Below are 26,745 nucleotides of genomic sequence, written 5' to 3'. Positions count from 1 at the left end.
TATACATCGTAATCTCCGCCTTGTCATTTACAATGCGGTAACGAGTTTAGCCTAGCCGAGACGTTCTCCGAATGTGTACGGCTAGCCGAGATGCAAAAGAAACGGGGGTCTGGGTTCTGGAACCTGATTCTGGAAGTATGAAGGGAAGAAGACAGACGTCACTGAGGGGCGGTGGTGATGACGAAGTTCAAAGTTGCTGACTCGGGCATACCGGAACGAGCGTGCCGGGCGGGCTCGAAACCGAAGCAAGAGAACAACACACACGCACACACACATACCGTGTGGCAAACGCCATCCATTATCGCACATGGAATCCATGATCTGGGGTTGCATGCTGGGATTGAAGAGTCACTTAAAGTCTTAAAGAGTTTGGGTTAGTCTAATTATAATAACAACAAAGTTCACTTGGCAAATGATGCTTTGGCCATCTACCAGATGTCACCTCGCTCATCTTGGTGTTCCTGGTGATAATCAGCATCGCCAAGAGAGCCAGGCTCGTTTCGGATCCTTCGACGACTGGAGGAGGGGTCAAAGTGGCTCGCCGATCGAGAGGCTTAGTGTCTTCTGGAATCGTTCGCTGCAGAATACACCTTGAGGCTTTTGCCCCCATTTTCCAATTCAGGCTGTATTCTGGATGTAACAGCACTCCCGCCATTTCCGGCAGATGCTGTGTGGCTGCTCAGGAACCGTAGAACCAGCAGGCGTCAACCACGGGGATGCAACTCACAAGAGAGGTGGAAGGGCGGGCTGCCTGTCTTCCTGTCTGTGTGGGCTCGGATGTAACGCATAAGCGGCGCTGCTATTCGCTAGACGAGGGCTCCAGCGTCGTCCTTGAGAAATTGGGACCGGCCACTGCGACTGCCACCCATAGGGGAATCCCCCAAGGAAGTGGGAGGCAAAAGACGGGGGCATGGGGATGCAGCTTGGATTAAATGATAAATCTCTTCAAGTTCACCCCCAGCAATCTGCATTAACATTGCTTTTGCTGTGCTGGACAGAGAGCGCCAACTCGCTCCGCCTCGCCGAGTGGATAAATCGCGCATTATTCGTTTATTACTCCGTTTTATTTCAATCTTCCTCCACGTCGCACTGCTCCAATTCGCCCTCAGAGGCTCACCGGATTCGGTCGGGCAATCGCGGGCTTCCCGACTGGGTCTTGAGTCTTGACTCGCGACCACAGACCACCCAGTCTGCCTGGAAAAATAATAGATGACGATGATAAGTGAGTCGCCTGGCGCCTGTTAATTCCACCTAAGACAAGAAGTGGTCCAACGGGTCCAACGGCACTCGCTCAATGCCAATCACGCTGCTTGCCTGCTCCTTGTTCTCCATCCAGCACAAGCACCCTGCTCCTGTATAATTACAAGGGCCATCCCCAACAGACCCGATCTGGCTCTGCCTTGTTACTGCTACCGCTGCTGTTTATTGATTGCAGTGTGGGGGTGCCAATACAATAGTAATACCGATTATTGCACAAATCACGACGGTGCTCTCGCATCAACTGTTGCATCGACTTCACTTCCCATGTTCATTCTTTTCTTCTCTTTCTTCCTTCCTCTGCTTCCCTCACTCCTTCAACCTCACCCCTCCATCCCTCCCACCATCCCGCTTTCCAGCTTCAGCGAACGATGATCCTAAGGTCTCTCCGGATTCTCGATTGTCGTCTGTGCTTGCACATCGCCTGCCTCAATCCCCTTGCTGGGACGGCCCTCCCGCTGTGACGTATCGCTCAACGACGCTCCATCTCCACTCTATTCCTTTATCTTTGCTGAACTATCAGCCTCTGTTAAACGCCTTGTTAAATCCGTTCCGACATCGCCAAGATGAGTTTTCGAGAGAAAGTACGGAAGGTGTTTCGAGGGCACAAATCGAAGCAATCCGTATCAGGAATCAAGATCGAATACTATAGACGTGGCGAGGTTCCGCCATCGAAGTTCAAGGGTCCTTTCGACAAGGAACACCAAAAACGACTGGCCGCATGGTCCTTTGAAGAAGCTCAAAAGGATCGTCGACGATCCCTCGATCTATCCCTGTCGCCTTGTACGACATTACCGGACTACGTTGATTCCCGGGGAGTTGCCGACACGGCTTTAGACCAGGCTCGGTCCCGGATACCGAAGAGGAATCTGTCTCATGGAGGTTTGTATCCCCATCGCCCCTATCCCTGTGAATGGATGTTGTATCTCAACGCTTTGACTGGGTTCGTTCAAACTAACCAATCACCAGCGTCTCCAGCAGCCTACCACGACGAATTTATCCAAGATCGACAGGCAACCGAAGGGTCGCTCTCTTCAACCACAGCGGTTGATCCAGAGAGTTTTAGTGACTCTACCATGACACTTTTCCTTGACCCTCTCGATGAAGACCCGGTAATGAAGGGCAAAACCCCAGTCCGCAACACCTCGCCGATGATTCGATCGGTCACCACGCCACCCCTTCCCACCAAGGGAATACCCATGCCATTCGCCGCCGATGATCTAACCCGAGCGTTGAACGCGGTTCAGATCTGTTCGTAGATTTATTATACCATTTTCCAAGACTGCCTTCTGAGAAGATTCGTCTTTTGACAAATTTTATGCCCGTCACGGCTGACATATCGACTATACTCGACAACATCTTCTTTTTCTTACCCCGCTTTCGGGGCCTCTCCTGCGCCATCTCCAGTGCCAGGCGCTTCACTCCCTTCCGGGTTGTCACGCTCAACGTCTAATTTGACAAGACAGCCGCCTTTCCAAAAGCAGTGCTTATGGGATACATTTTACCTTTTGGTGCCTTTTTCTTTTTTCGCCATATCGCTCCATGTTCTGTTGCAGCGAACAATACCCATCCATTCAGCATTCGAATTTACGAGATCGCAATGATCGCTTTACGAATAGAACTGCCTTGAGCCGGCTCGACCAGAGCATCCCTGGACACCAGGGTGCCATGTACCGTAACTAACAGGCTAGACAAAATAATAGAAATATTCGAGGGATTTCAGTATGACCAGACCTAGTCAAAAGTGGGCTAGCCTAGCCGTATGTACGCAAAGTCCACGGCACTGCAGCCTTCGCTTTCATCTGTATCTGCTCCACATTGAGGATATATTAAGTCTGTCGTCTCAGTTCCGTAGCTGAGCGGTGCCATCTTCAGACTAGCATAGACAGCATGTAGTACTTATAATCGCCTCACTAATATTCCAAGCAGAATATTAAGCTCAAAGGTTGCCTTTCTGTGCCTACAAATGGCGTGGCGCGACTTCTCTACCAGCTCCATACGACCCAGGGCGTAGTATACTACTTCGGTAGGGATGTACAACCTGGAGAATGCCGGACCCCGCACGGTTTGGTTGATCTGCTGCATCGACATACTCCGGATCTCCAACTACTTCGACCAACATCATCCATTCTCTTGGATTCATGTCTCACTTGACTCGTTTCTGATATAGATTCTACGATCCAGCCGCCACCAACACCAACCATCACATCTATACCCGTCAAAATAACCCTCGACTCATTCGTCTCCAGCTCCCACATTGTCCACCGCTCCATCACCTCGCGCCCCGCCAAAATCATCGCCGGCAACGGTATAAACCTCATCCTCGAAGACGGCAAGAGGGTCATCGATGCAAGCTGCGGCCCCTCGGTCTCCCGTCTAGGCTAGATCCAACCCGAAGCCAACGAAGACATCAGAAACCACCTGCAAAACATCGCATACGTCTATTTTACTCTCACATAAACCAGGCGGTCCGACGAAGGCGGTCTGACGAAGACTTTCTTCATGAATTCGGGGAGTGAAGCAACTGATACAGCGCTGAAGCTTGCTATCCAATAGTGGTATGAAAAAGGGCAGCCGGGGCACACGCACTTTAATGCGCGGAAGCAAAGTTACCTGGAAATATGATTGGGGCACTCTGTGTTTCGGGGCATGAGGAGAGGAGGGAGTTTTATAGAGATTTTAAGGCGCCGAATGTTTCCTTTGCGGATCATTGCTATGCATACTAGGTGAAAGAGGTTGAGGAGACGGATGCAGAGCTCGCTGAGCGACTGGCGCGTCAGTTTGAGGATGAGATATTGAGGGTTTGACCTGGGCGTGTGGCGGGCTTTGTTGCCGAGACAGACTGTTAGCAGGATGACGCTGGGGTGTTTTCCTGCTGTGGAAGGGTACTTTGGAAAGATCAGGGATATCTGTGATGAGTACGGGGTGTTGTTAATCTTGGATGAGGCAAGGAACAACCGCAGGACGGGAAAAATACCCTTACCTACTTGCTTAGTATTGACTTGGTCTAGATTATCTGCTGCATGGGCAAAATAGGCACCAAGCATGCCTGGGAACAAGAGGCTTCCAAACTATCGGTAAGGCTCTTGGGGCAGGTTTCGTTCCTCTCTCTGGGGTCTTGCTGCACCAGAAGATCTTCGATGCATTGTCTGCTGGTTCTGGTAGGCTGGCGCATGGCCATACATTCCAGGTATCTGGATTCCTCACCCTGGGACTGGGAGCATCGGTTTAGTTAAGGTACGTAGCTGTCTAATCGCGGTCCAGGCCCATCCCCTTGCCTGCGCAGCCGCCATCGCCGCCCAAGGAATCATCAAACGCGATAACCCAATCGAGCTGACCGCTCAGATGGGCCAGAAGCCTCAAATGCTGCTGCGGAGAGCAATTGGGTCTCTTCCCCTAGTTAGTCCCCTAGTTGGTGGCATCCGGGGTCGAGGCCTGTTCTGGACCGTGGAATTCGTGCTTCACAAGAAGCTGAGGGCGGAGTTTGAGCTAGAAATTGACTTCTGTGGACAGGTTGTAAGGTATAGTCTGGATATGGGTCTGAACGTCCTAGGCAATTTGGGACGGTCCGGAAAGTTCCAGGTTGACTATGTCCTGGTTTGTCCGCCGTACATTGTTACGGAAGGGGAGCTAGAGGACATTGTTTCCCGCCTCAGGAGCGCTACCGTGGAAAGGAGTCAGCCTTTTGTCGAGCCTGGGGTGGCGAAGTACTCGAACTCATGGCTACTAACTAGTATCTAGACCGCAGCTGTCTGGTCTGCGCTCGGGCGCCTGTATAACCTTCGACAAAGGTCCCAGTCCCCGGGGAACCCGAAGCAGCGGTATCAATCTCGTTCTCGGAGAGGCTTGCAGTGTCCAAGTGGGATGATCAGCACTACCTCTTCCGGGGAACAGCTGTTCATGCACGGCAACAAGGTATGGACCAGGCCCGATGGTGTCTGCACGGACCTCAGTTCATCCAACAGAGCGGTACTCAGTGCTCGATGGTCGCCCAAAGATGGCCTTGCTTTCGAATATAGTCCTTGGAGAACGCCAAGTCTCCACGATTTGAAAAATTAACCCATCTTGTGATCAAGTTGCGGTGTTGGGAAACGAATATCAATCGGCAATAGACCCGCCTGGAGCACAGAATGCGATGCATCGCGGAGTATCCCATCCGCGACAAAGTACCTGGAACATATTTCCTGCCAATACATTTGGCTTATGGCCAAGATCTGTCCATTTGCGTGAGCCTCCAAGATTTGAAATCATTCATGTGGCTTCGTCTAATTAATAATGATCTCCCCCCACCTGCTCAATGGTGCTCTCTTTGCTTTTTCCTCTTCTTATCTCTCCACCATCCACGCCTCAAAACCGCCTCCACCTCCTGCTGGTACTTTTGCTCTTTTTTGCTGTTTCCCTATTGAGATTATTGGCATTTATGGTTTGTTATCGGCTTGACCTCCCTTTGTTTCCATAACCTGTGGTCCCGGTGCGCAATCCAATCCAAACACACGAGTCGGGAATCGTTCAGGGACGACCACACGAAGAGTAATACTGACAGGTATCCGCCACCGATGTTTGAGAAGATGACCAGTCCATCGTCAACACCTGCATCGGGAACGTCCGTTCAGGGATACCCCTGCCAGAGAAGCTTGGAGGTGCCAAAAGTACCTTCTACACCGTCCTTCAGCTTTGTCCCGATCGTGCAGACACCACGATCTGCCTACGATCGGATCGACGTCCAGGGTTGATCCCTACCCGAGCACCTGGATAGTTTGATATGGTGTCCAGTGCCACTGCCGGCCCCTCTCCCACAGGGACCGTGCGATGGAGGCTGCATCCACAATTGCATTGATCCTGAGTTCCACGCACCAGTGAACGCGTCGGTCGTCGCCTAAGCTGCAATTCGGGATCCTCGTTCCTCGTCCCCGTTTCCCCGTCCGGCATTCTTGGGGATGGCAATGAGGCGCTCTTGAACTCTGTTCGATCCGCTAGTTTTTCAGCCCGTGGCCATGCAGCTGGAACAATTGGACCATCTGCCACGATCGCCTGGGAGGGGCGTGCGTAGGTTAGGTAAATTAGGTTGTTGAGTTCGTGCTGAGCTCGGACGTTCCTTGCTCGGTGGATTGAGAGAGCTTGGAATGGGTGCTTCCCCGTTCCTGTAGGTCTGATAATGGTTGACGGGTGGGCCAAACGAGAGCCAGGATTGAGGTATATAAACCCTCCCACGGCTAGACCAGCTATTGGACTTGGTTTATTCTCACCACATGTGGCCGATAAGAGGTGCTCTTGTTTCTCTTCATACTAGCCAAAATCTTGTCTCTCCGCTGCCCAAGTATACTCGGATCGCTTCACATTATCAGAATGCTTGTGTCCGTTAGGTCACACTCTCGTCCTCGCCATTCTCCCTATTCAAATCGATGGAGACGGGTGAAGAAGGACAGACAAATACTCCCTCGCGTACCTGAAGAGAAGTACCTCAATCCGCTCATTAAGGGCCTCAGCTTAGACCTCGCGGATCTCCTACATACCCCGGTATGGTCCAGGCATCACGTTTCCATCCCCGCAGTTGATGCTCCTACACGATACGGTCAATTCGGCGGACAGTTTGCTCCAGAGCTCCAGATGGGCCTCCTCCTCGACCTCCCCAGCGTATTCCACAGCATCCTTTCAGATGACATCTTCTGGGAAGACTTCCTCGCCTGTCCACTCATTCGCCCCAGCCCTCTCCATTACGCCCATAACTTGACACAGGCTGTTGGCGGCGCCAACATCTGGCTTAAACGCGAGGATCTCAATCCATTCGGCAGTTACCAAGCTCGTAACATCGTTGGTCAGATCCTCTTTGCCCATCACATCGGGAAAACAGAGATCGCCATGGACTGCGGGTTTGCAGGACACGGCCTCGTTTGCGCCACCATGTGCGCACGCATAGGGATGAAATGTACAATCCTAATGGGCGTCTCCGACATCGCCGCACAGCCCGACGCCATTGAGAAAATGGAAAGACTCGGCGCGACCGTTATCAGCGCGCAAGGCTCCAGCCTATGTAACAGCATGGACAAGGGCAGTCTCCGAGCCGCCACCAATGAAGCCCTTCGTTACTCCCTCTCCCATCTCGACTCTACCTACCACATCACCAGCGGCACCATCGGCCCGCATCCACTCCCAGGTATCACACGGACCTTCCAGTCCCTGCTTGGTCAAGAGATCAAGAACTGCCTCTCCAGAATGACTGGCCGAGAAGGCAACGGACCCCCAGCAGATGCGCTCATCTCCCCCATGGGTTCATCCGGCTCTGCAGCACTCGGCATGTTCGCGCCTTTCATCGACGACCCAAGTGTACGTCTCATCGGCGTCGAAGCTGCAGGTGCTGCCCCGCTAACCCATGGCTCTGTGGGTGTTATGTACGGCTGTAAGACCCTCCTCTTGCAGGACGACAATGGCCAGATCCTACCATCGCACTCCATAGCTCCGGATTTGAATTTCCCCTGTGCCGGGCCGGAGCTGGCGCATTGGAAGGATATAGGGCGTTTGGAGACGGTTACGGCTTCTAATGAGGAGGCAGTGCAGGGTCTGCGTGTGTTGTGTGAACAGGAGGGGATTGTGTCTAGCTTGGCGACGGGCCATGCGGTTTTAGAGACGGTGAGGGTTGCTAGGGAGTTGGGGATGGGCAAGGATGTTGTTTTACTTGTTTCAGGCTGATGGTCTCTCTTGCTGATTTTGTATTTTGGTGCGGGGTTTCCGGTTGCATGTTTGCTGGTTTATTGGTTGCTTGGTGCTTTTTTGGAGTTTCTGGTGTTGGTTGGTTTAGTCTGTTGGCTGGCGCTGGGCTGGGCGGTATGAGTTATCATTATATATACACACGGCTATTTCATAATTGATGCAGTTTATGCAGTATATTTCTATCATCAATCGTCCCAATCGAGTTATCCATAACATTCATTGCGCAGCACATTTAATCTTCGTGAGTCACAGCCATATCCAAAACCTCAACTCGTCCTCTGCCCCGAGTCTCGTTGCCGACGAACTCGTTCAGTCCTTTGAAAGCACCCGGTTCCGCAAACCCTACTACTTCCCACTCATCGCTGGCAATTTCCTGGGACTCGACGGATTCGATATAACTTAAAATCTTATCCTTGACGTTGCTAGGTCCTTTCGGCGGTGGGGGTGTGGCCTCTCCTTCGGACTCAGAGTCATCGCCGCGTCGTTTCGACTTTCCCTTTCCGCCCTTCTTGTTGTTCTTTGAACCACCCCCAGATGGAGCCTCCTTCTCCTTATTCGCAGCTGCCGGTGCCGCAGACTTGACGCTCTGCTTTAACAGCGATACAGGGCATGATACTCTGAGTCGCATGCGCGCTCGCATGACCGGAATAGGCTGCCACGCAATCAATGCCTTCATCGCCTCAAGAGCCAAACTCTTTGCCGATTTATTCGGATTGACGCCCGTCCACAACGGTTTCCGCGGCTGCGCAGCTTGCCCCGCCCCCGCATCGTCACCACCTGCTCCGTCCTCCCCAGCCTGTCCCTGTTGTTGTTGTTGCTGCTGCTGCTGCTGCAACTGCCCACTCGCCGAGCTCAGCTGATCCAAGGCCTTAGAAATCATACCGGGCGTATAAACTCTCTTTGTTGTCGGGTCAATCAACCGCCCAGAAACAATATCTAGCACCTCCTTCTCCACACGCTCGGCGATCTCCTTGCGCTCGCGCTCTCCAACTTGAACTTCTCCCTTGCGGAGAATCTCTTGCCTAATTTCGTCGCCGGTGACATTGGTCCCAAACGCCTTGGTTAGTTCGGCGGATGGCGCAGTTTGAGCTTTTGAGACGGAGAGGAAGACAGTGGGGACTTGGAGGACATTGTCGAGGTCTTTTTCGGCGCCGGAGCGGTATTCGAGGAGTTTATTTTTGTAGCATGCTAGTTCAAAGCGCTTTTTGCCTGTGATTGAAAAAGTTGCATGTTAGAGGGGTTGTTGGTCTTATTATGATATATAAGCGTGTTTGGTTTGGACGGACCTTTTTTCAGCCTGACGACGGAGACGTTTGTGAATTTTATTTGGTTGGAGGGTTGATTGATAGGCATTTTGTATGGTGCCTGGTGTATCTAAAAGCTGATTAAATTCTATCGTATGAGAAATCTGGTGAAAAAGTAAGAGAAGAAGAGTGTTTAATATCTCCTCTGCTGGGCTGAGGATAAAATCGTTGCCCAGTCTTCGTATCGATAATCGACGTCACATGCGGCGGGTCCGTCCCGCACGATGACTCAGCCAGTGACTCAGGTCTCGTGACTATCCTCCCCTCGGGAGGCACCGAGCTCTGATTGGCCGCCTTCCATCGCTGCTATCGGCGTCATCGCCTGCCACCGCCTCGTCACGCTGCGCCTATCCGGCTCTCGCCATCTTCTCCTCACCTGCTTCCTCTTTCTCCTCATCTTGTACCCCGTCAGTAAGTAGCCGGTCTTCTAGCTACTTCTTTCAGTGTACGGACCATAACCTTATAGTAAGCTGCCCTCTTCCCGTTGGTGCGGTTCTGGTTCTCGCCTTGCTTGGCCTGCGTTGCTGATAAGTTGCCCCCGAAGGTCCTCAGTGCTTGGGTAGCAGGTACCATCATCTTGTGTCCCTTGATCATTTCATCAATTTTCCGCTATTATCATCATCTTATATACGTCTCATCACCGCGATGAGAGTTTTACCAGCTACATTGCTGGTCGGCGCGGCCACCGCGGCCGCCCCTGCCCAGCAGGTCCTTGGCGGCTTCCAGGACTTCCAGGACTTCGGAAGCAACCTCCAGGAAACCCTTAAGGAAACCCTGCCTAAGGTAAACAAACCGCTTGAGAACTTCCGGGAGCAGCTCAAGTCTCTGTCCAATGAGGCCCGTGGCTTGTGGGAGGAGGTCGCGAATGCTTTCCCCGATAACCTCGACCACAACCCTGTCTTCTCTCTGCCGAAGAAGCACACCCGTCGCCCTGACTCCCACTGGGACCACATCGTCCGTGGATCTGATGTCCAGAGCGTCTGGGTCACTAACGAGGACGGCGAGAAGGAGAGAGATGTAGAGGGTAAGCTTGAGGCCTACGACCTTAGGGTCAAGAAGACGGACCCGGCTTCCCTCGGGATCGACCCGAACGTGAAACAGTTCACGGGTTACTTGGATGATAACGAGAATGATAAGCATTTGTTTTACTGTAAGTGACTGCTTTATTGGTGGATACCGTGATGTGTTGTGCTGACTGCTTCAAGGGTTCTTCGAGTCGCGAAATGACCCTGCGAACGACCCTGTTGTTTTGTGGCTGAATGGTGGCCCTGGTTGCTCCTCTCTGACTGGTCTCTTTATGGAGCTTGGCCCTAGCAGCATCGACGAGAACATTAAGATAGTCTACAACGACTTCTCATGGAACTCCAACGCTTCCGTGATCTTCTTGGACCAGCCTGTCAACGTTGGCTACTCTTACAGCAACAACGCTGTTAGCGACACGGTTGCTGCTGGAAAAGACATCTACGCCTTGCTTACTCTCTTCTTCAAGCAGTTCCCTGAGTATGCGAAGCAGGACTTCCATATTGCTGGAGAATCTTATGCTGGCCACTACATCCCTGTTTTCGCTTCTGAGATTCTTGCACACGAGAAGCGTAACATCAACCTGAAGTCTGTTTTGATTGGAAACGGATTGACTGATGGCCTCACTCAATATGAATACTACCGCCCCATGGCCTGTGGTGATGGTGGTTACCCTGCTGTGTTGGACGAGAGCTCCTGCCGCTCCATGGACAACTCCCTTGGCCGCTGCCAGTCCATGATTGAGTCTTGCTACAGCAGCGAGAGCGCATGGGTCTGTGTCCCTGCGTCTATCTACTGTAACAATGCTCTCCTTGCTCCTTACCAGCAAACCGGACAGAACGTGTACGATGTTCGCGGCAAGTGCGAGGACGAGAGCAACCTTTGCTACAAGGGCATGGGCTACGTCTCTGAATACCTGAACAAGCACGAAGTCCGCAACGCCGTCGGTGCTGAAGTTGATGGGTATGACACCTGCAACTTTGACATCAACCGCAACTTCCTCTTCCATGGTGACTGGATGAAGCCCTACCACCGTCTTGTCCCCGGCATCCTTGAGCAGATCCCTGTCCTCATCTACGCTGGTGACGCCGACTTTATCTGCAACTGGCTCGGAAACAAGGCCTGGACCGAGGCCCTGGAATGGCCCGGCAAGGAAGAGTACGCTGCCCTTCCTCTGGAAGATATCAAGATCGTCGACAACGAGCACAAGGGCAAGAAGATTGGCCAGGTCAAGAGCCACGGCAACTTCACCTTCATGCGTCTTTACGGCGGCGGTCACATGGTTCCCATGGACCAGCCTGAGTCGTCCCTTGAGTTCTTCAACCGCTGGCTAGGTGGTGAATGGTTCTAGATGAGACGCGACAAGACGAGACAAGTCTTTAGACATCGATTGCATGTGTGATGTGTTATAGTCCTTGCCCTTTTTAGTCCTTCCGAACACGATTTGCTTGCTATAGTTTTTTTGTATCCCTTGACAATGCAACATGTTCCCTTGAGACCCATGTCCTGTTCCTAGTCTAGATTGTATGACTACCTACATGCGTAACATCATAGATATAGCCCATAAGCTTGTAAAGTACTTAAATTTAGTTCGTGATCCCCGGGTGTCCCTTTTTCGTGCTGTTCATTAACTGACAAGTTGTGGGAGTGTTGAGTGTGGTTGGCTATGGAGGGGAGGGAATGATTTGTGTGCATAGATCCATATAAAATCATAGCAGGGTACATAGGTGACGAACTGACGATAGGGGGTTTGAGATCATCATGGTTACGTAGCATGTCGAGGCAAGAAGTCGTGTCCTACGATGAGCATTCAGGTGTATGGGCTGGGCAAGTCCGCCTAGACATCCAATACAAATTCGAGAGGCAGGAGTTGATTTAATTTTTTCATTTCAATTGGTATGATTCTTTTCATTTTCCGGGCCCGTAAGTGTCCACATGGTTTTTCCTATTCATCGGACACCAGAAACCCGTTCCCGTAAAGGTAAGGTATTCGTTAAAAAACACACCAACATGCAACAAGGAAAACCCCCAATTCCCAGCAACAAAAAAAGACGATTTGCGCAAAGGATTAGCCCTTCTTCTTGCTGACACCGACGGTGCGTCCACGGCGGCCGGTGGTCTTGGTGTGCTGACCACGGACACGGAGACCCCAGTAGTGACGGAGACCGCGGTGAGAGCGGATCTTCTTCAGGCGCTCGAGATCCTCACGGTACTTGCTGTCAAGACCGTTGGAGAGGGTGTGGGAGTCCTTGCCGTCGACGATGTCGCGCTGTCTGTTGAGGAACCAGGTGGGGATCTTGTACTGGGTAGGGTTCTGGAGGATGGTGACAATGCGCTCGAGTTCTTCGGTGGTAAGTTCACCAGCACTATTGAGACAAGTTCGTTAGATTCTATATATTTATTTTTCGCGGTGATGGAGTTGATTTGTGGGGTGGTGGTGGAATTCGTTGTTCGCTTCTTCGGTAGTGCTGGAAGAGGCACAGGGGGAAGAGAAAGGCCAACATACCGCTTGTTGAGGTCAACATCGGCCTTCTTGCAGACCAAGTTGGAGTAACGGCGACCAACACCCTTGACTTGGGTCAAGGCGTACATGATCTTCTCCTTGCCGTCAACATTGGTGTTGAGCAGACGCAGGATGTACTGGAAGTTCGTCTTCTCGCCGGTCACGAGCGCTGTAGGTGAAAAGAATCCAGTCAGCCATATTTTCTTGCCATCGAGAAGCGTTGAACGGATGTGAAAATTCGAAGATCATCTCGCTGTCTGTTCTGCTGCATTTTGAAAATCGTCCTCCAGCTTCACCTAATTCCACCGAACAGAACAAATCCAGCAAAGCAGCGGGTGTGCAGAATAGCTCAGGAAAGGGATGCTAGAGATAGCACGTACACATGATGGGCGATGGGCGCGAACGGGATCGCGATGAATTGTCGACAGCGAAAGGTGTGAGAAGGAGAAGTCGAGGGCTCTGGCGGCTTCAACTTTGCTCGCCCGTTGTGGGATCGGGTAGAGTGTGGTCTAACCGAAGTGGGAAAGGTCGCTTGAAGGGCTCGCTTGACTATCCACTAAAGTAAATCAGGTTAGTGTGGTTTAATTAGACACGTGACCTTGACACCATGGATGATGACTAAAGCGCCTTCCTTTTTTGTCAACTAAGTATACCAATTGGAACAGTTGCACCTTCCATGATTTTGAAGCGTTCTAGTCCCCACTTACCAGGGCTTTCTTGGTATATCATTGCTCCCGGAACATTTCACTACTAGTTAGTTCTCATTACAAGGGTTTATCCATTGAATGGGGCATATTTGCATGGATAATGTCTGCTTCGTCCATTGACTCAGCTTCTCTCTGGCGCTTGGTTGCCAGTAGATGAACTTCTAATGTTATTTGCTATGCCTCCCAACATGGCGAGAAGATGACTCTATATACCAATGACCAGATTCCGGCTATGGCCATTACAATGGTTGCCTATTGTTTAGTGTAGAGCAATGGATTTGCTTGTATCGTTCTCAACCTCGAGCAGTCTGGGCTCCATGCGCAGGACTTTTTGCTGAATGTGTACTAGCTCTGAATCCAACGTACTTTGTTCAAGGGAAACCTCACCAGAAATTCAGCCATTAACTTAACCATCTCTTTCCACATGCACGGAACACTCCTGCTAAAGGGTACCGCGCTATTATGCCATATACGGATGTCAGTGGCCCGACGATACAGGATCGCCATGATCCTTACTTTCAAAAGCAACCCATATCCTGGTTCTCATGTATAACCTCGCATCATCAGAACAGGATATGGAGTACTCGATTCTGATTTAATTGCTTCGAATGATGGCACTGCTGGTTTAAATCTATATGTGCTTCGACTCTGTTTGTTTTCTCGCCCAGGCGAATGTATGTAAACCTAGTGAAAAACGAATTTCCCTCTAGCCATCGTGATCCGGTCTCACCAGGATGGATCTACGCGATATGTATTATTATTATTAATTTGTGCGTTAAAGAGTTGGAGATGGTTTTGCTTCCAAGACGGTCTGGTGAGCGATTTGTTGGGGTGGATGGGGCCACGGCCAATCATGGGCGGGACATTTGAAAAGTCGCCGAGGGATGCTACAACAACCCCAGACAGGAGCCTTTCCCCGCATTTCGATGGGGTCTGACCACATTTCCTCTCTTTTAATTAACGCCAGGGGCCCCAGGGGAAGCTTCAGTGTCTTCAAAAGGTGGTATATTATCTATCCGTACCAGGTCTTATCTTTCTGGCTTCTAAGAATCTAACTGACAAATGAAACTAATGCAGAACAACAGATATATACAAGACATCCAACAACACTCCTGCTTTGGTTTACAGCCGGGCCTGCTGGGAGCGGTCCTTGCGTGGTGGCCCAGTGGGTGTATTGCTCTTCTTCGGCGCAGAGATATAACCGCCCTTGATATTGTCTGTGTTGACAACAGTGCCGCTCGCATCCCGCTGAATTCCCAACTCAATCAACTTGGCGAACACCTTCGAAAAGTGATCGAAGAACAAATCCTTATCCTTCGCATACTTCTCCACCCAGGGTCGGAACTTGGGGTCCTCCCGCAGCGCAATATCAGTCGGCAGCATCATGAGCGGCTCGTCACCCTCCTCCGCATCAGGATCAACATACTGGAACTGAGTGATACCATTCTTCAATGTCGTCTGCTTCCACTCCAGGTTCAGCAGCAGCTTGAAGAACTGGTTCGAAAACCGCGTCGGGTTGTTCACCCAAGGTCCCTGGAATCCACTCCGATCCGCGTGGCCTCGGCCAAGGTTATGCCCGCCCGACAACGCCACGATCTCCTGGTCGTTGAAGCCCATACGGTAGAAGATGAATCGCAGGTGGTCTGCGCCCTGGGCACCATCCGGTAACCGGCCGCGTGGTGGAACCTTTGAGTCGTCGGCGTGATCGGTACGCCCTGGCTGCCAAGTGATTTCAGGTCCGCCCATCTGCTTGATCGCGACTACGCCTGCGAGCGTCCACAGGTCGCTATATGTGATCCAGGGGTGTCTCTCTTTTACGGGTTCGAGGAAGGTACGACCGTGCTGAAGGCCAGCGTTTGCGGGGTCGCCACCTTCGGCTTCGTAGCGCATACCAGCGCCGTTGGAGCCGCCTGTGTCGCTCTCAACATCGTAGGTACCAGAGGAGTGCCTATTTGTGGTTTCTTGTTAGGACTACTACTTCGGAAAAGTCCGATTTCATCAATGAGATATAGGGGACAAGACGAACCATGCTAGTCGGACAAAGAGAGGACCTGTGCTACCGTCATCATAGTCGGGCTTCTTCAGCTGGGCGATGATGTCGCGGCGAACAGCGTCGTAATCTCCGGGTTTGCTCATTGTGAATGGGTTATAAGGATGTTATTAGGTGACTGGCTATGAGAGAAGAAGAAGAATAAAAGAGCAGGAGGGAGCGAAAAAAGAATGATGGTATTCAGCGTGATGGCGACCACCACATGCACTTCCAGGGACAGCAGTGGAGCCTCGGCCTTCCGAAAATCAGTTCGAATTTCGCAGCCAGAAATACCGCCAAGAACCGAGGTAATCCTCGCTTTTTCTACAAGATTGTTGGATGGACCCAAACTTCTGATTCTATGGATAAGGGGCAAAAAGGTAAAAAAAAAAAAAAGAAAAGGTTCGTGACTTCATTTCTCATGATTCCTAACTGCTCCGTAGGTCGGTTTTCAATGCTCGCAGTCACCGACGGACAATAGCCGACACACCACCACTCGGCCGGAAAACCATTGCGACACTGCAATCAACTGAATATGACGGGGTATTATTTCAGCAACCTCGGAATTTCCCCTTCAAGCGGGCGGAAGACTGGGTCTCCATAACCACCGTCCCCATATCACGGGCCAGTCTTGATTGCCGCCAATTATTGTCCCGACGATGATTCGCCACTGCCCGATCCCGATTCCGAACATAAACCCTTCTCCAGAGATTCCAGCGCTTTCGCCAGGGTTTTTGGGCACTGGTGCAAACTCCCCGTATGCCGCTTCATCTCCGCAACGATGACACGTATAAGCCGTCGCTTAGCACGCCATATCCTTGCTCGACGCTGATATCCTGCGATTTTCCGCTCTAGCTTTCGCAGCTCCGCTCTCTCGTGTCGCTGGAGGGTGCGAATAAAGTTGTCCATAGGCGCGGTATTGTCTGGGTCCAGATTCCCGCGGTTGATTTCTTGGGATATTCTGATCATCGTGGTAGTCATATCTCCGGCGATCGCGTCTATGACGGCAGTTTTTTGGTCTGAGGTGAGGGTGGAGAGCTTTCGGATGGCGGATAGAGTGGATTTGTTCATTTTGAGGTAAGTGATAGCAACTGCGCGACCTGTAAAAGTCTGTAGGTTTGTAAACAGCTCTTGGTTATTGCTACATCATGGCAACGGTAGGGTATATATATCTGTCGCGGCACAAAGAATCCCGACGTTTATTCTGCGCAAACGCGGCCTTCAGGTAGATCCATTATAGACTATGCAGCATACCCCATTCTCATTATTTAAACTACATACAAAGCAAAATAAAACCAGTTTAATCCGATTCAGCCTATTAGCATCTCTCCCGTCATAAAAACCCTGGCTTCTCCCCCTATTACCATTTTAGGCCATCAAGATAGGGCTAGCCCTCCCCCTCCTGTTTGCACCGTTTGTCTCAAAATTTCTCTCAAGAGCATGATCCCAACGGCCAAACCACGTAAAGAATCACCCACTACAGCCTCAATACGTCCGGCAAACCTCACAAAAATGGCGTCCACGCACCCCCGGGTAGAAGAACTTCCCGACGACTTCGACGAGTCGATGGACCTCAACGCGCCCCCGCCCAAGCCAACAACAACCCCGCCTGCCGCAGGCCCCGAGCTCCCTGTCCCCGGTAATGAGGAACGGATGAAGGAGTTGGCAAAGGATACCCCCAAGCCGGACCTCCCGCCTGCGATGGCGGCTGTGGATTCCCATACGACGGATGAGTTGGCGGATATACTGAATAAGACGCCGTTGTTTATGACGGATATCAGCAAGGCGGGGGATGAGAGTGAGTTTTCTTCTTCTTCTTTGGCACCCCAGGTGAAGATATGGAAAGGGACGGGCGTTTCTAACGGGCGTGCGCTACAGATGGCGAGAACATTATGCTGGATGCGCTGCGCGCGTTGCAGAATGAGGGAACGCGGGGCGACGTTGCGCAAAATTTCCGTGAGCAAGGGAATGAGGCCGCGCGGGAGAAGAGGTGGATTGATGCGAAGGAATTCTACACCAAGGCGGTTGCGGTGTTGAAATCAAAGGAGCAGAAATGGGATAAACCCGAGGATGAGGAGGAGGAGCAGAGACTTCGGCGGGAGGTTGAGGAGGCATCGTATATCAACCGTGCGTTGTGTAATTTGGAGCTGAGTATGAATTCCTTTCTTACTACCAACGGTGGGCTGTTTGATGCTAATTAGTGACTTCATGCAGAGAACTACCGATCTACGACGCTCGACTGTGCTTCCGTCTTACAGCTCAACCCGCGCAATGTCAAGGCTTATTACCGCTCCGCGATGGCGTTATATGCGCTTGATAAGATAGCTGAGGCAGAGGATGTCGCTACGCGTGGATTAGCGCTCGACCCGAAGAACAAGCCTCTTCAACAGGTTTCGTCGAAGATCACGGAGCGGAAAGCGTCTCTTGAACGGATAGCCGCTAAGCGAAAGGCCAACGACGAGCAAACGCTCAAGAAGAAACAGCTCCTGAGCACTGCGCTCCGCGCTCGACAGATTAGAACCCGCAAAACGAACCAGCCTCCTGAGATGGAGGACGCGAATATCAGGCTCACTCCTGACCCATTGTCGCCGGAGAGCACTATTGAATTCCCGACGGTGCTACTATACCCGATGGACGCGCAGTCTGATTTCATCAAGGGATTCCCGGAGGCCACTTCGATTGAGAATCATCTCGATTATATCTTCCCGCTGCCGTGGGATACGAAGAAGGAATATACCATTGAGAACGTGGACTGCTACATGGACACGCATACGGGAGGCCTAATAAAGGCCGGAAAGAAGCTTCCTCTGTTGCAAATTCTGAGTGGGAGCAAAGTCGAAGTTGTTGACGAACTGGTTCGCATCTACGTTGTGCCAAGCGCAAAGAGTAAGGACTTCATTGCTGCAGTCAAAGCCCGCAAAGAGGGTTGAGACGATGGCCACCCTTTGGGTCAGTTCTGGGACATAGCAGATACTGTACTGAGTCGCTGAGTCGACACACTCCTCAGCGGCCACCACTTCACCGCTTGTAAGTGCTGCAGCACCTCGAGAACTGCCTTAAGCTGCATGCGAACCTGAACCCGTCTCAGTACTCAGAGAGCGGGGATATGGCTACATACTTACCATGCCCCGAGAGGCTACGGAGGCCTGAACTTCAATCACCAGTGACCATTAGGCACGGGCGCCACGTTTCCAGGGACTTGCTAGTAAGATAGATAGACATCAACTCCAAACCAGCCCAATTCGGCTGGCTCGCATAGCCTAAAACTTCAGTCCAACCAACAGATATAGCGATGTATGTTAGATATCCAACGCCGTGATATCCGAGGTGGCCAATCGACTGTAACTGGGCCAAACCGGCGTGTGCATACAAAGGGACCGGACAGCCTTTGTTGATAGGGTGAGGTTGGCTACTGTGCCACCAACGTGGTTGCCCCATATTCCTTTATCTCCATGTGCGTCTAGCCGCATGCAAGATATAAATGGCTCGTCCCCTGTAATCAGGCAGAGTGATCTACATATTGTTCTGTGCACTGCTAATATATAGAGAATGTATACGATGCCTGTGCAATAATTTCGGATGGAGTATGACGCTCTTTGTTGACAATTCCAAGTCAGGCGCCTTGCATGCAAAAAGAAAATACATTCTATCTAATATTTGTTCTTTGCGAGTCCTGGATTCTGTAACATGAATCTACCCCTACAACAATAGGTATCTCGTAGCTATTATTCTTGGTCGCCATAAATATACCCATACCCCTGCGGCTCTCTAATGTTTACCATACCATACTTTTCTTTCTCGAAACATCAAACATACATCGAATACTCGAGATCTATTATCCAAAATGTTCCGCTTTATCGTGACAACCTTCCTTGCCCTACTTGCCTTGACGGCATCGGCATCGGCTGTAAGAACTCTCCCCGGCTTCAAAATACACTAACCCTAACTCCTCAACCCAAAGATCCCTGCCCTCCCCGGCGCCAATCCCGGAGATCCCATATCAACCTTCAGAACAAAGGCCTACCCAGACGGGCCCGATCTCATCCTCAACGGCACCGCTGCCGGGGTCTACGCCCAGCTGAAGGAAATCAACCCCAACTTCGACGAAGACTTCAAAGGCGTCCCAACGGTGATGGATGTAATTTCCACCACCAGTGACCACTTCGACCCGGTCTCGGAGCTTGAAACCCATACCCTTTCCAAGCGCCACTCGCTCAGCTGCGTGTCGAACGATGACGCTAACGACGCCTCGGTTGACCGTATCAAAGAGGGGATTTCGCATCTCCGTGGAGTTGACGGGAAACCTACGCTTGCTGCAGGGAAGTGTGAGCGTGTTAGTTGTTCATGGGGGGATGCGATCCTTTGGTGTAATGATGTGAGTACTCTATATCTAGCAACCCTAACTTCCCCACCCCTGCTTTATTTTTACGAATATTTCATGGCAGAAAAAAAGAAAAGAAAAGAAAAGAAACAAGTCTAACTCTGAATCAAAAATAGGCTACCAAGACCCGGTCACTCCCATCATACAACAACATCGCCGACGGCGCGCAGACCATCATGGATGGCTGCTACAAACGCGGAGAATCCACTAGGGGGTTCGGTGGCTCACTCGACCACCCAGACAAATGGAGGGTTATCGTCGATGGCTACAAATATAGAATTAACCAGGACTGGCAAATGAGATATAATTGTTAGATATAGTGGTACGGATGATCGAATTCCAATGTGGCGGAAAAGGCACGGGTGATGTATGTCTCTGGGGGTACGTATAGGGTTATGCCAGGAGATGTGACCTGGAATTTATCTATACTTATATAGGGAATTATGCAATACATGGATAATACGGAGCAGAAATGATGGCCGGGGCTACATGTTAATAGTATATGGATTTCTTATGAAATGTTTTATTTATTTATCTGTTTATTGGCAATATAAGATGTTCAGTCCACAAACTTCGAATGTCGACTGTGGTGAGATGTATCATTAGAAATTAGCGATTATGATGATTATCTTTATCTATATAGTAAAACACAACTTTTCGTCCACAATTATAGAATATGCTCCCAGAAAACTCCCTCCAGAACCCGAAACGCTATACGCAAAAACGACAGTGAGAAATAAACAGACGCAAACAGATGAAAACATATAACAACTCCCGGAAATGCTCCAGTCCACGCTCAAAACCAAGGCTCGCATAAGAAAAGACAGTATAGATATTGTACACGAGGTGGGGGAAAAGAGAACTCAGTAGTCAAAGTAGTAAGGAGGAGGACAGCCGCTTAAGTTAGGCCCTGGGGTACGCACAAGGGGCATGACCGTGGCGTGAGTTTGCGGTGGATTTTGATGCTCGCTACTCTGGTGGGGGATATGAGAGGCCATATGAGGATTCAGGTTCGCGTACGGCTCTATGGGAAATGATTGCATAGCGAAGGCTGGTATCGGCTCGTGGTGCGGGAAGATCGATGTAGAAAAGTCAAGGCTGTAATGGGCTGCGGCCGGATCTGAATGGGAATGCTTCATGGCGGGATTGATTGGTGGCAGTGACGTTGATACTGGTATTGAGGGATGGCATGCGTCCCATGTAGTTGGGGCTCCAGGGATGGCGCTCGGAGGAATGGAGACTGGAGGGACGGCGTTTGAAGTCGCTTCAACTTGCTGCCGGTTGAATGATGTATTGCCAATGGAGATGTTTGAGGACGGGAACACAGAGGTGTGAGACTCCAGGTCGGGTACATCGTCACGAGACGTGTTGTCGGATCCGTGAATAGAGCCAGCAGGCGAATAAAGCGATGCTTGGGAATCTGCCATGTCGGGAAGATGTACGCGAGAGACGCTTACAACTGCTTGCCCGTCTTTGAAAAGGTCAGTCGATGATGCTTCTGCAATATGAGCGTAGGCCAGACATACCAGAGTTACCATTGAGGTACCGTTCTTCTTCTCCACGGACCCGATAGATTTCATCTAGCACTTGAAGACGCTCTATGGGTGCGATCTGGCGACGGATGGACTGGTCTGCTTCTTTGAGGTTCTCGACACAGATCGAGTGACTCTCGCGGAGTTCACACAAAATGTGCACAAGGAGGCGGATTCTCTCTGACAAGATCAGTATAGCTTTTGGATGGGACATCACTGGAATAGCATACCTGGTTTCCGGAGGTGATCTGGCTCGCGATGGATAACGCCAGCTGGCCACCAGCCGGGTTTTGTCTCTTCAGGGTCAAATTGGTTGGGGACACCGGCAATGTTTTTGCGGCCATTGTACGGGTAGTTAACTTGTTTTCGTGGCTCCACAAGCTTGATATAGGCTTTTGCTAAAATGCGACAGTTGGTCTGCTGTAGACTGTCAAACGCTTTTTCATAATACTTTCGAAGAAGACCTTGGTTCCTAATCGAAAGTAGTGTTTGCGGGTAGCATGTTATGCTCATCGGTAGCACATACTCGTGCGATGCCCGCTTTCGTTTCTGGTTGTTGTCAATAAGCTGGGAACTAATCTTTGTTAGATGTCTCTTGGGACAGACTTGACGGAGCTGAGAGCTTACATAGAGGATCTGCGGCTGAAGTTAGGGGTCCCCGGCGAATCCGGGGAGGATGCGCTTCTCCCACTCTGGGCTTCATAATTGGCTTCGGAAGAATCTGTCACAATCAACCACCATCCAAGGAGATTTGACATCAGAATACTTACTGGCAAGCTTCATCCCATCTTCAGACACAGCAACTGCCTTCAAGAATGAATGAGTTACCTCAGGTGACAGTATGCTGTGGCAATCATTCGCAACTGATGAAGAGGCGTCGAAGCGCAGCTTGCCACTTTCATCGATGTAGAGCAATGCGAAATGGTGAGACCCTAAGTTATCCAAGGGCCCATCCATCGAGACTGAGGTGCCCGACTAAACATTGAGTTAGATTTTGTTGATATTTTGTGGTGTAATTGTGGCGGCATACCATAGAGGGTACCTAGACCGTCCTGGATAAAGAGTTAATGACACAGTGTGTAGAGTAAATTCCCTCAGGTGAGCATTCGTTGGTAGTAATGGTACTATGCAAGTCGAAAAATATGCTCGCGAGCTCCTGGTGTGATTGTGAATGGGGGACTGGGAGAGAGGATATGGGAGCCTTCGTCTTAAGAGGCGACAGAACCCAACCTTTAGGGTAGAATATAAAAAGCAAAAACAAATGTTGAATCCTCTGGCCCACTATTAGTGCTTTGTATCCGCACGTTATCGGATATTCAAACATGCATCCCAGCACTGATAGACAGTTGCATGCAGCCCACGCAGGTGGATAACCTTTGGGTTGGTTCTTTCCCGAAATGGTGCATACAAAATATTGATATTATCGGTTATGAGAACCTACAACTGGAGAATTTTCTCACTCCGACACGGAAAACCTCGGTGAAGGAAGCTTTTTTCAATAGCGTGGCTTCGGGGCAGGCGACATTGACCAGGATCATGGAACTTCGATGCCCCATATGTTCCAGTCTAACGCACTTCCGTATCCTTATTTTTACATCTGCAGTGATGATCTACCGGAAGTTGACACCTGTGGAGAGCTGACTTTATTTCGGTCTGTTATAATCTAGTCAACTCACTAACCTCCACAGTGGGATTCAAGAGCACGTCATCTTGGCTGCGGTTTGGAATATGGGATAGCATGCTTCCCATAGGGCACCCGCATGTATCGATGGTAACCTTATCATTGCACGCTCTCAAGCGATCTCGAGCAAGGCGGACTTGTTCCTGTACCCTGGTCGGCATCGAAGAGCATACGAGTCTAGTCTCAAGAGACCATTTGTGACAAATAAAGTGCGGTTAACGCTGGATTGAATCACTTTAGTGGATTATTTTCTCTCGATGGTCCTCTGGGCAAATTATTTGTCGGATAAAGTTTCCCATACCTGATGTGTCGGTCTCTAGGCGTCGACTTGTGCTTCGTATGTGGGTCAGGTCATTGATCCATGTTTGTTTTGCCCCAATCTGAGAGTGCTAAAATAGTTCATGAACATGAGAGGAATCGAGAATGACAATCAAATCTTCAGCCGACCCTCCCCGGAATATATCCGCGAACTCTGGGTCAGGCTTCAGACTGTCCCTTTTGGGCTTCCGGCATCCGGCTAGTGGTTCGGAAGAAGAAGTGACATCCGCGAGGCTGGCCATCCACATGGTTGAGGGTTGAGAAAATGTGTGAAGACAACATACGGTAGCTCTCAGTCAATCCCGGACAAAGCTCTGTATGCTGGAAGCGTTCTCGGCCGATAAAAGACACCAAAGCTTATTCCTTTCAGTAAGGACGAAAGGGCCTATCAGCAGTGGCTTTTGTTAGCTCGCTTATTGTTCGTTACTTGGTCCCCATTGACCGGCTGGCAACTGGAGCTGAAAGGAGGCTCAGTTGAGAATCGAAGCCCCCGTTGATCTTGTGTGGGCTTGTTGCGCCTCTTACCAGCTGAGAGAAACATATTTGCATACCGCAACGGGACAACCCAGCGGCACATTCATTGTTTCAGTGTTCCGTGGCAGGGCCTGATCTGTCGATATTGGATGTATGAGAATTTGTATAGGCCCACTGGGGGAACATCTGACTGGTCATGTTAATCAAAACAAAACAAAAAGCTAAAGAACCAGAAGGTTCAGTGGCAGACCTGCCTTCTCAATGGAATCAGAAGCCTTATGTTCTCGATCCTCGAGGCGAAAGCGACCCGATTCTGAGGGACAAGGACTGCATCTTGGGTACAGGGCTGTATAATTTGCAGCCAATTACCAACCAGTCAGGAATAAACTATTCGGATAGGAAACGTCCCGGTAAATGATTGGCACGCGATTGATCGGAGGTATAGGTTGTTCCCCGGGGCCACAGCCATGGATGCGGCTTTTCGACTTGTATACCTGTCACACTAAGTGGACCAGCCGGACCAATGCCGGTTGGGCAAAAGTACTCGCCCGCCTCCGTTGGACCATGTCTCTTGAGCAGTGCTCCGTTTGGAGTAAATTGTTCAGATGGGCGTACCTCTGTAGCGTGGCGGGCTGAACCAAGTACAGCGATGTCTACCGATATGGGAATTGTGTTGAGCGCCGTCTGAAAGCCGTGAGACTGGAGAATACACGACGAATGTGGAACTGGAGATCTACCTATGATTGTATATGGCTGCAGGGAGCAAAGAGGCTGGAGAAGGTAAACAGAGGAAGAAGAGACGAACTTCCAGTTGAGGCTGAGGCGAGGTCCAGGTAAGCTGCCCGAGAGGCCCGTGATGAACGTATGATACGTAAATTAAACGTCTCGGTTGTGTAATATTATCGTTATTCGAAGAATTTATGAGCAAAGTTCAGGTATCGTACTGGTAATGACTCCCTGAATTACAAGGCGAGCACCTGATCTGGCTCCCCGTCGGCATCTCTTCTTCCTCTTCTCGACTCCATCCTCATTGCTCAGGAAATCGGACCAGCTTGTACATTATTCTCAATAACATGATTTGAATCTCATCTTGATTATCCATATTCTCTGCCTCCACGGCCCAAGGAAACCCATTGCATTAGCCTCTCCGCCCAAACGGCCGAAGACTGATCGACCAGCAAATCTCTTTTGCCCCGATCTCCTTCTATCAACCCGATTCATTCTTTTCGACACCACCGCTCCTTCTGGCAACCAATCACAATTATTTGCTTCGTCGGGGCTCGACTTTGTTTTTCCTGCAATCTTTACTGGAAACCCTCCAGCGAAACGGTTTCGTGGTCTTTGCGATTGCTTGGCCGCCTGCGCGTGGATGTCGAGTTGGATTTGGCCCATCGCAAGAGAAACTGGGAATTCCTAAATTAACCTCCCTGTCATTTACCATTAAAAGCGCTATTATTATTATCGTATTTGCGTCTCTAAGTCTCCTGAACGCGAAACGGCAATGGACCCCAACGCTTCCGGCTTTCCAATGCAGCACAATCCGGGTTACCCTGTCCCTACGCAGGGCAATCCGCAGCAGTTTCCATACTATCCGAACCATCCCTCCTTTCCTCAGTCAAATGCTCCGTCTCAACCCTCGTTCGGTGCTGTACCACTGCAACCTAGTGGAGCTATGATGCCGCCAAATTTTCCCCAGCAATCTCCAGGTACGCTTGCTTTGTTATTACTTGCTTTCTTTTTTGTTCTTTCATCTCGTTCTTCGTGCGCGTAACCTCCCCTGTCCGGGCGCTGGTCGGCTGGTCGAAAGCGCCTGCTGTCTTTTTTATCGAATAAGCTCCAGCTCCAGCTTTTGTGCCACCGTCATATTTGAAGTTAACGATAAGCAATTTACTGACTTGTTGGTTTTTCGGCTCTCTAGGACCCCAAGCGAATTTCTCTGCCCCATTCACCCAGCCTCCCGTAACCGCCGCTTTTTCCCAGCCAACATCCTCGACTGCGAACATCCCGGCGACGCAAGCACAGTCCTTCGCGCAAAATATGTCCTCAGGTATGGCGAAGAGTATGGCTCCTGCTCAACAACCGGTCACAGCTCAACAAGGCCCGCCGCAAAGCACTGCCCCGGCAGTTCAATCACCGGCAGCGGTCGCGCGTGACAAAGAACGCGTTTCTGTTCTTCTGGAAATCAACTCTATGCTTCTGCAGGAGGCGATAAACCTTCAAACATCAGGCAAGGCGGGTGGCCCACCCGCCCAGCAGGCCTCGCAGGATTCGAACCCGTCGCCGACATCAGAATCGACTCCTGACAAGAATGTCCAACGGAGTCCCGAATATGTTAATTGTATGCGGCGCTTGCAGGTCAATCTCGCATACCTGGCCACGGTGGCAGATAAGGGAAAAAAGTCTGGGGGAGTGGTTCCTCCCACACCTGCTATTATGACACCACCTCCGAACCTACCAGCTATCAATGACCTCTACACCAAACTCAACGAATTGTTCCCGCGAGGCGCGCAAGGGGCCGCGAATATTAATCAGGGATCCCAAGGAAATGGGGGACCTGCGGGCTTGTCGCCCACTACTGAACACGGCGTGTGAGCAAGCCGAGAGGGCAGCGTCACTACACGCTTGTGGATAATAACCGGAAGGATCTAAAAGGAACAGTCGAAGATTCGAGTCCTCAAACCACCTTGGAAAATCGGTGGTTATTCCACTCTGAAATCTCTTCCGCCGTACCCTGCTTGAACCTCGCACCCTGGCGGGATAGTCGAAACGCCTTGCTGAAGCTTGTTTTGCGGATGACTTGTCCTCGCTCGCACGGATTTTGCGTTATACTC

The 26,745-nt window shown here is 50.7% G+C and overlaps 12 protein-coding genes across 12 annotated transcripts; 7 read left to right on the top strand and 5 right to left on the bottom strand.

Moving 5' to 3' along the window:
- Positions 1-1,823: 1,823 nt before the first annotated feature.
- Positions 1,824-2,516, top strand: APUU_40794A (uncharacterized protein; the record flags this gene model as incomplete). The annotated part of the gene is made up of 2 exons (XM_041703905.1): positions 1,824-2,139; positions 2,227-2,516. The coding sequence occupies 2 exons, from the start codon at positions 1,824-1,826 to the stop codon at positions 2,514-2,516; spliced, it is 606 nt and encodes a 201-aa protein (XP_041556544.1).
- A 1,764-nt stretch (positions 2,517-4,280) lies between these two features.
- APUU_40793A (uncharacterized protein) lies at positions 4,281-4,998 on the top strand (the record flags this gene model as incomplete). The annotated part of the gene is made up of 3 exons (XM_041703904.1): positions 4,281-4,334; positions 4,388-4,447; positions 4,522-4,998. 3 exons carry the CDS (start codon positions 4,281-4,283, stop codon positions 4,996-4,998), a joined length of 591 nt encoding a protein of 196 aa, XP_041556543.1.
- Positions 4,999-6,603: 1,605 nt separating this feature from the next.
- On the top strand, positions 6,604-7,944 carry APUU_40792A (tryptophan synthase; the record flags this gene model as incomplete). Its single annotated transcript, XM_041703903.1, has 1 exon — positions 6,604-7,944. The coding sequence occupies one exon, from the start codon at positions 6,604-6,606 to the stop codon at positions 7,942-7,944; it is 1,341 nt and encodes a 446-aa protein (XP_041556542.1).
- Positions 7,945-8,197: 253 nt separating this feature from the next.
- On the bottom strand, positions 8,198-9,318 carry APUU_40791S (guanine nucleotide exchange factor SDO1; the record flags this gene model as incomplete). The annotated part of the gene is made up of 2 exons (XM_041703902.1): positions 8,198-9,174; positions 9,252-9,318. The coding sequence occupies 2 exons, from the start codon at positions 9,316-9,318 to the stop codon at positions 8,198-8,200; spliced, it is 1,044 nt and encodes a 347-aa protein (XP_041556541.1).
- A 596-nt stretch (positions 9,319-9,914) lies between these two features.
- Positions 9,915-11,640, top strand: cp3 (carboxypeptidase C PRC1; the record flags this gene model as incomplete). Its single annotated transcript, XM_041703901.1, has 2 exons — positions 9,915-10,419; positions 10,475-11,640. The coding sequence occupies 2 exons, from the start codon at positions 9,915-9,917 to the stop codon at positions 11,638-11,640; spliced, it is 1,671 nt and encodes a 556-aa protein (XP_041556540.1).
- Positions 11,641-12,357: 717 nt separating this feature from the next.
- On the bottom strand, positions 12,358-13,176 carry RPS18 (40S ribosomal protein uS13; the record flags this gene model as incomplete). Its single annotated transcript, XM_041703900.1, has 3 exons — positions 12,358-12,655; positions 12,796-12,961; positions 13,173-13,176. 3 exons carry the CDS (start codon positions 13,174-13,176, stop codon positions 12,358-12,360), a joined length of 468 nt encoding a protein of 155 aa, XP_041556539.1.
- A 1,445-nt stretch (positions 13,177-14,621) lies between these two features.
- APUU_40788S (peroxidase) lies at positions 14,622-15,635 on the bottom strand (the record flags this gene model as incomplete). Its single annotated transcript, XM_041703899.1, has 2 exons — positions 14,622-15,447; positions 15,526-15,635. 2 exons carry the CDS (start codon positions 15,633-15,635, stop codon positions 14,622-14,624), a joined length of 936 nt encoding a protein of 311 aa, XP_041556538.1.
- A 538-nt stretch (positions 15,636-16,173) lies between these two features.
- APUU_40787S (uncharacterized protein) lies at positions 16,174-16,599 on the bottom strand (the record flags this gene model as incomplete). Its single annotated transcript, XM_041703898.1, has 1 exon — positions 16,174-16,599. One exon carries the CDS (start codon positions 16,597-16,599, stop codon positions 16,174-16,176), a length of 426 nt encoding a protein of 141 aa, XP_041556537.1.
- A 441-nt stretch (positions 16,600-17,040) lies between these two features.
- On the top strand, positions 17,041-18,458 carry APUU_40786A (HSP70/90 family co-chaperone CNS1; the record flags this gene model as incomplete). Its single annotated transcript, XM_041703897.1, has 3 exons — positions 17,041-17,326; positions 17,407-17,679; positions 17,743-18,458. The coding sequence occupies 3 exons, from the start codon at positions 17,041-17,043 to the stop codon at positions 18,456-18,458; spliced, it is 1,275 nt and encodes a 424-aa protein (XP_041556536.1).
- Positions 18,459-19,372: 914 nt separating this feature from the next.
- On the top strand, positions 19,373-20,223 carry APUU_40785A (uncharacterized protein; the record flags this gene model as incomplete). The annotated part of the gene is made up of 3 exons (XM_041703895.1): positions 19,373-19,435; positions 19,490-19,903; positions 20,026-20,223. The coding sequence occupies 3 exons, from the start codon at positions 19,373-19,375 to the stop codon at positions 20,221-20,223; spliced, it is 675 nt and encodes a 224-aa protein (XP_041556535.1).
- Positions 20,224-20,772: 549 nt separating this feature from the next.
- APUU_40784S (DUF2841 domain-containing protein) lies at positions 20,773-22,474 on the bottom strand (the record flags this gene model as incomplete). Its single annotated transcript, XM_041703894.1, has 6 exons — positions 20,773-21,380; positions 21,436-21,621; positions 21,672-22,015; positions 22,069-22,162; positions 22,212-22,416; positions 22,472-22,474. The coding sequence occupies 6 exons, from the start codon at positions 22,472-22,474 to the stop codon at positions 20,773-20,775; spliced, it is 1,440 nt and encodes a 479-aa protein (XP_041556534.1).
- Positions 22,475-25,415: 2,941 nt separating this feature from the next.
- APUU_40783A (uncharacterized protein) lies at positions 25,416-26,506 on the top strand (the record flags this gene model as incomplete). Its single annotated transcript, XM_041703893.1, has 2 exons — positions 25,416-25,620; positions 25,833-26,506. The coding sequence occupies 2 exons, from the start codon at positions 25,416-25,418 to the stop codon at positions 26,504-26,506; spliced, it is 879 nt and encodes a 292-aa protein (XP_041556533.1).
- Positions 26,507-26,745: the final 239 nt, after the last annotated feature.

Source organism: Aspergillus puulaauensis, chromosome 4, assembly GCF_016861865.1.
Source record: "Aspergillus puulaauensis MK2 DNA, chromosome 4, nearly complete sequence".
Taxonomy (NCBI): domain Eukaryota; kingdom Fungi; phylum Ascomycota; class Eurotiomycetes; order Eurotiales; family Aspergillaceae; genus Aspergillus; species Aspergillus puulaauensis.
The sequence above is the reverse complement of the archived record's forward strand: the minus strand, read 5'-3'. Positions and strand labels throughout refer to the sequence as shown.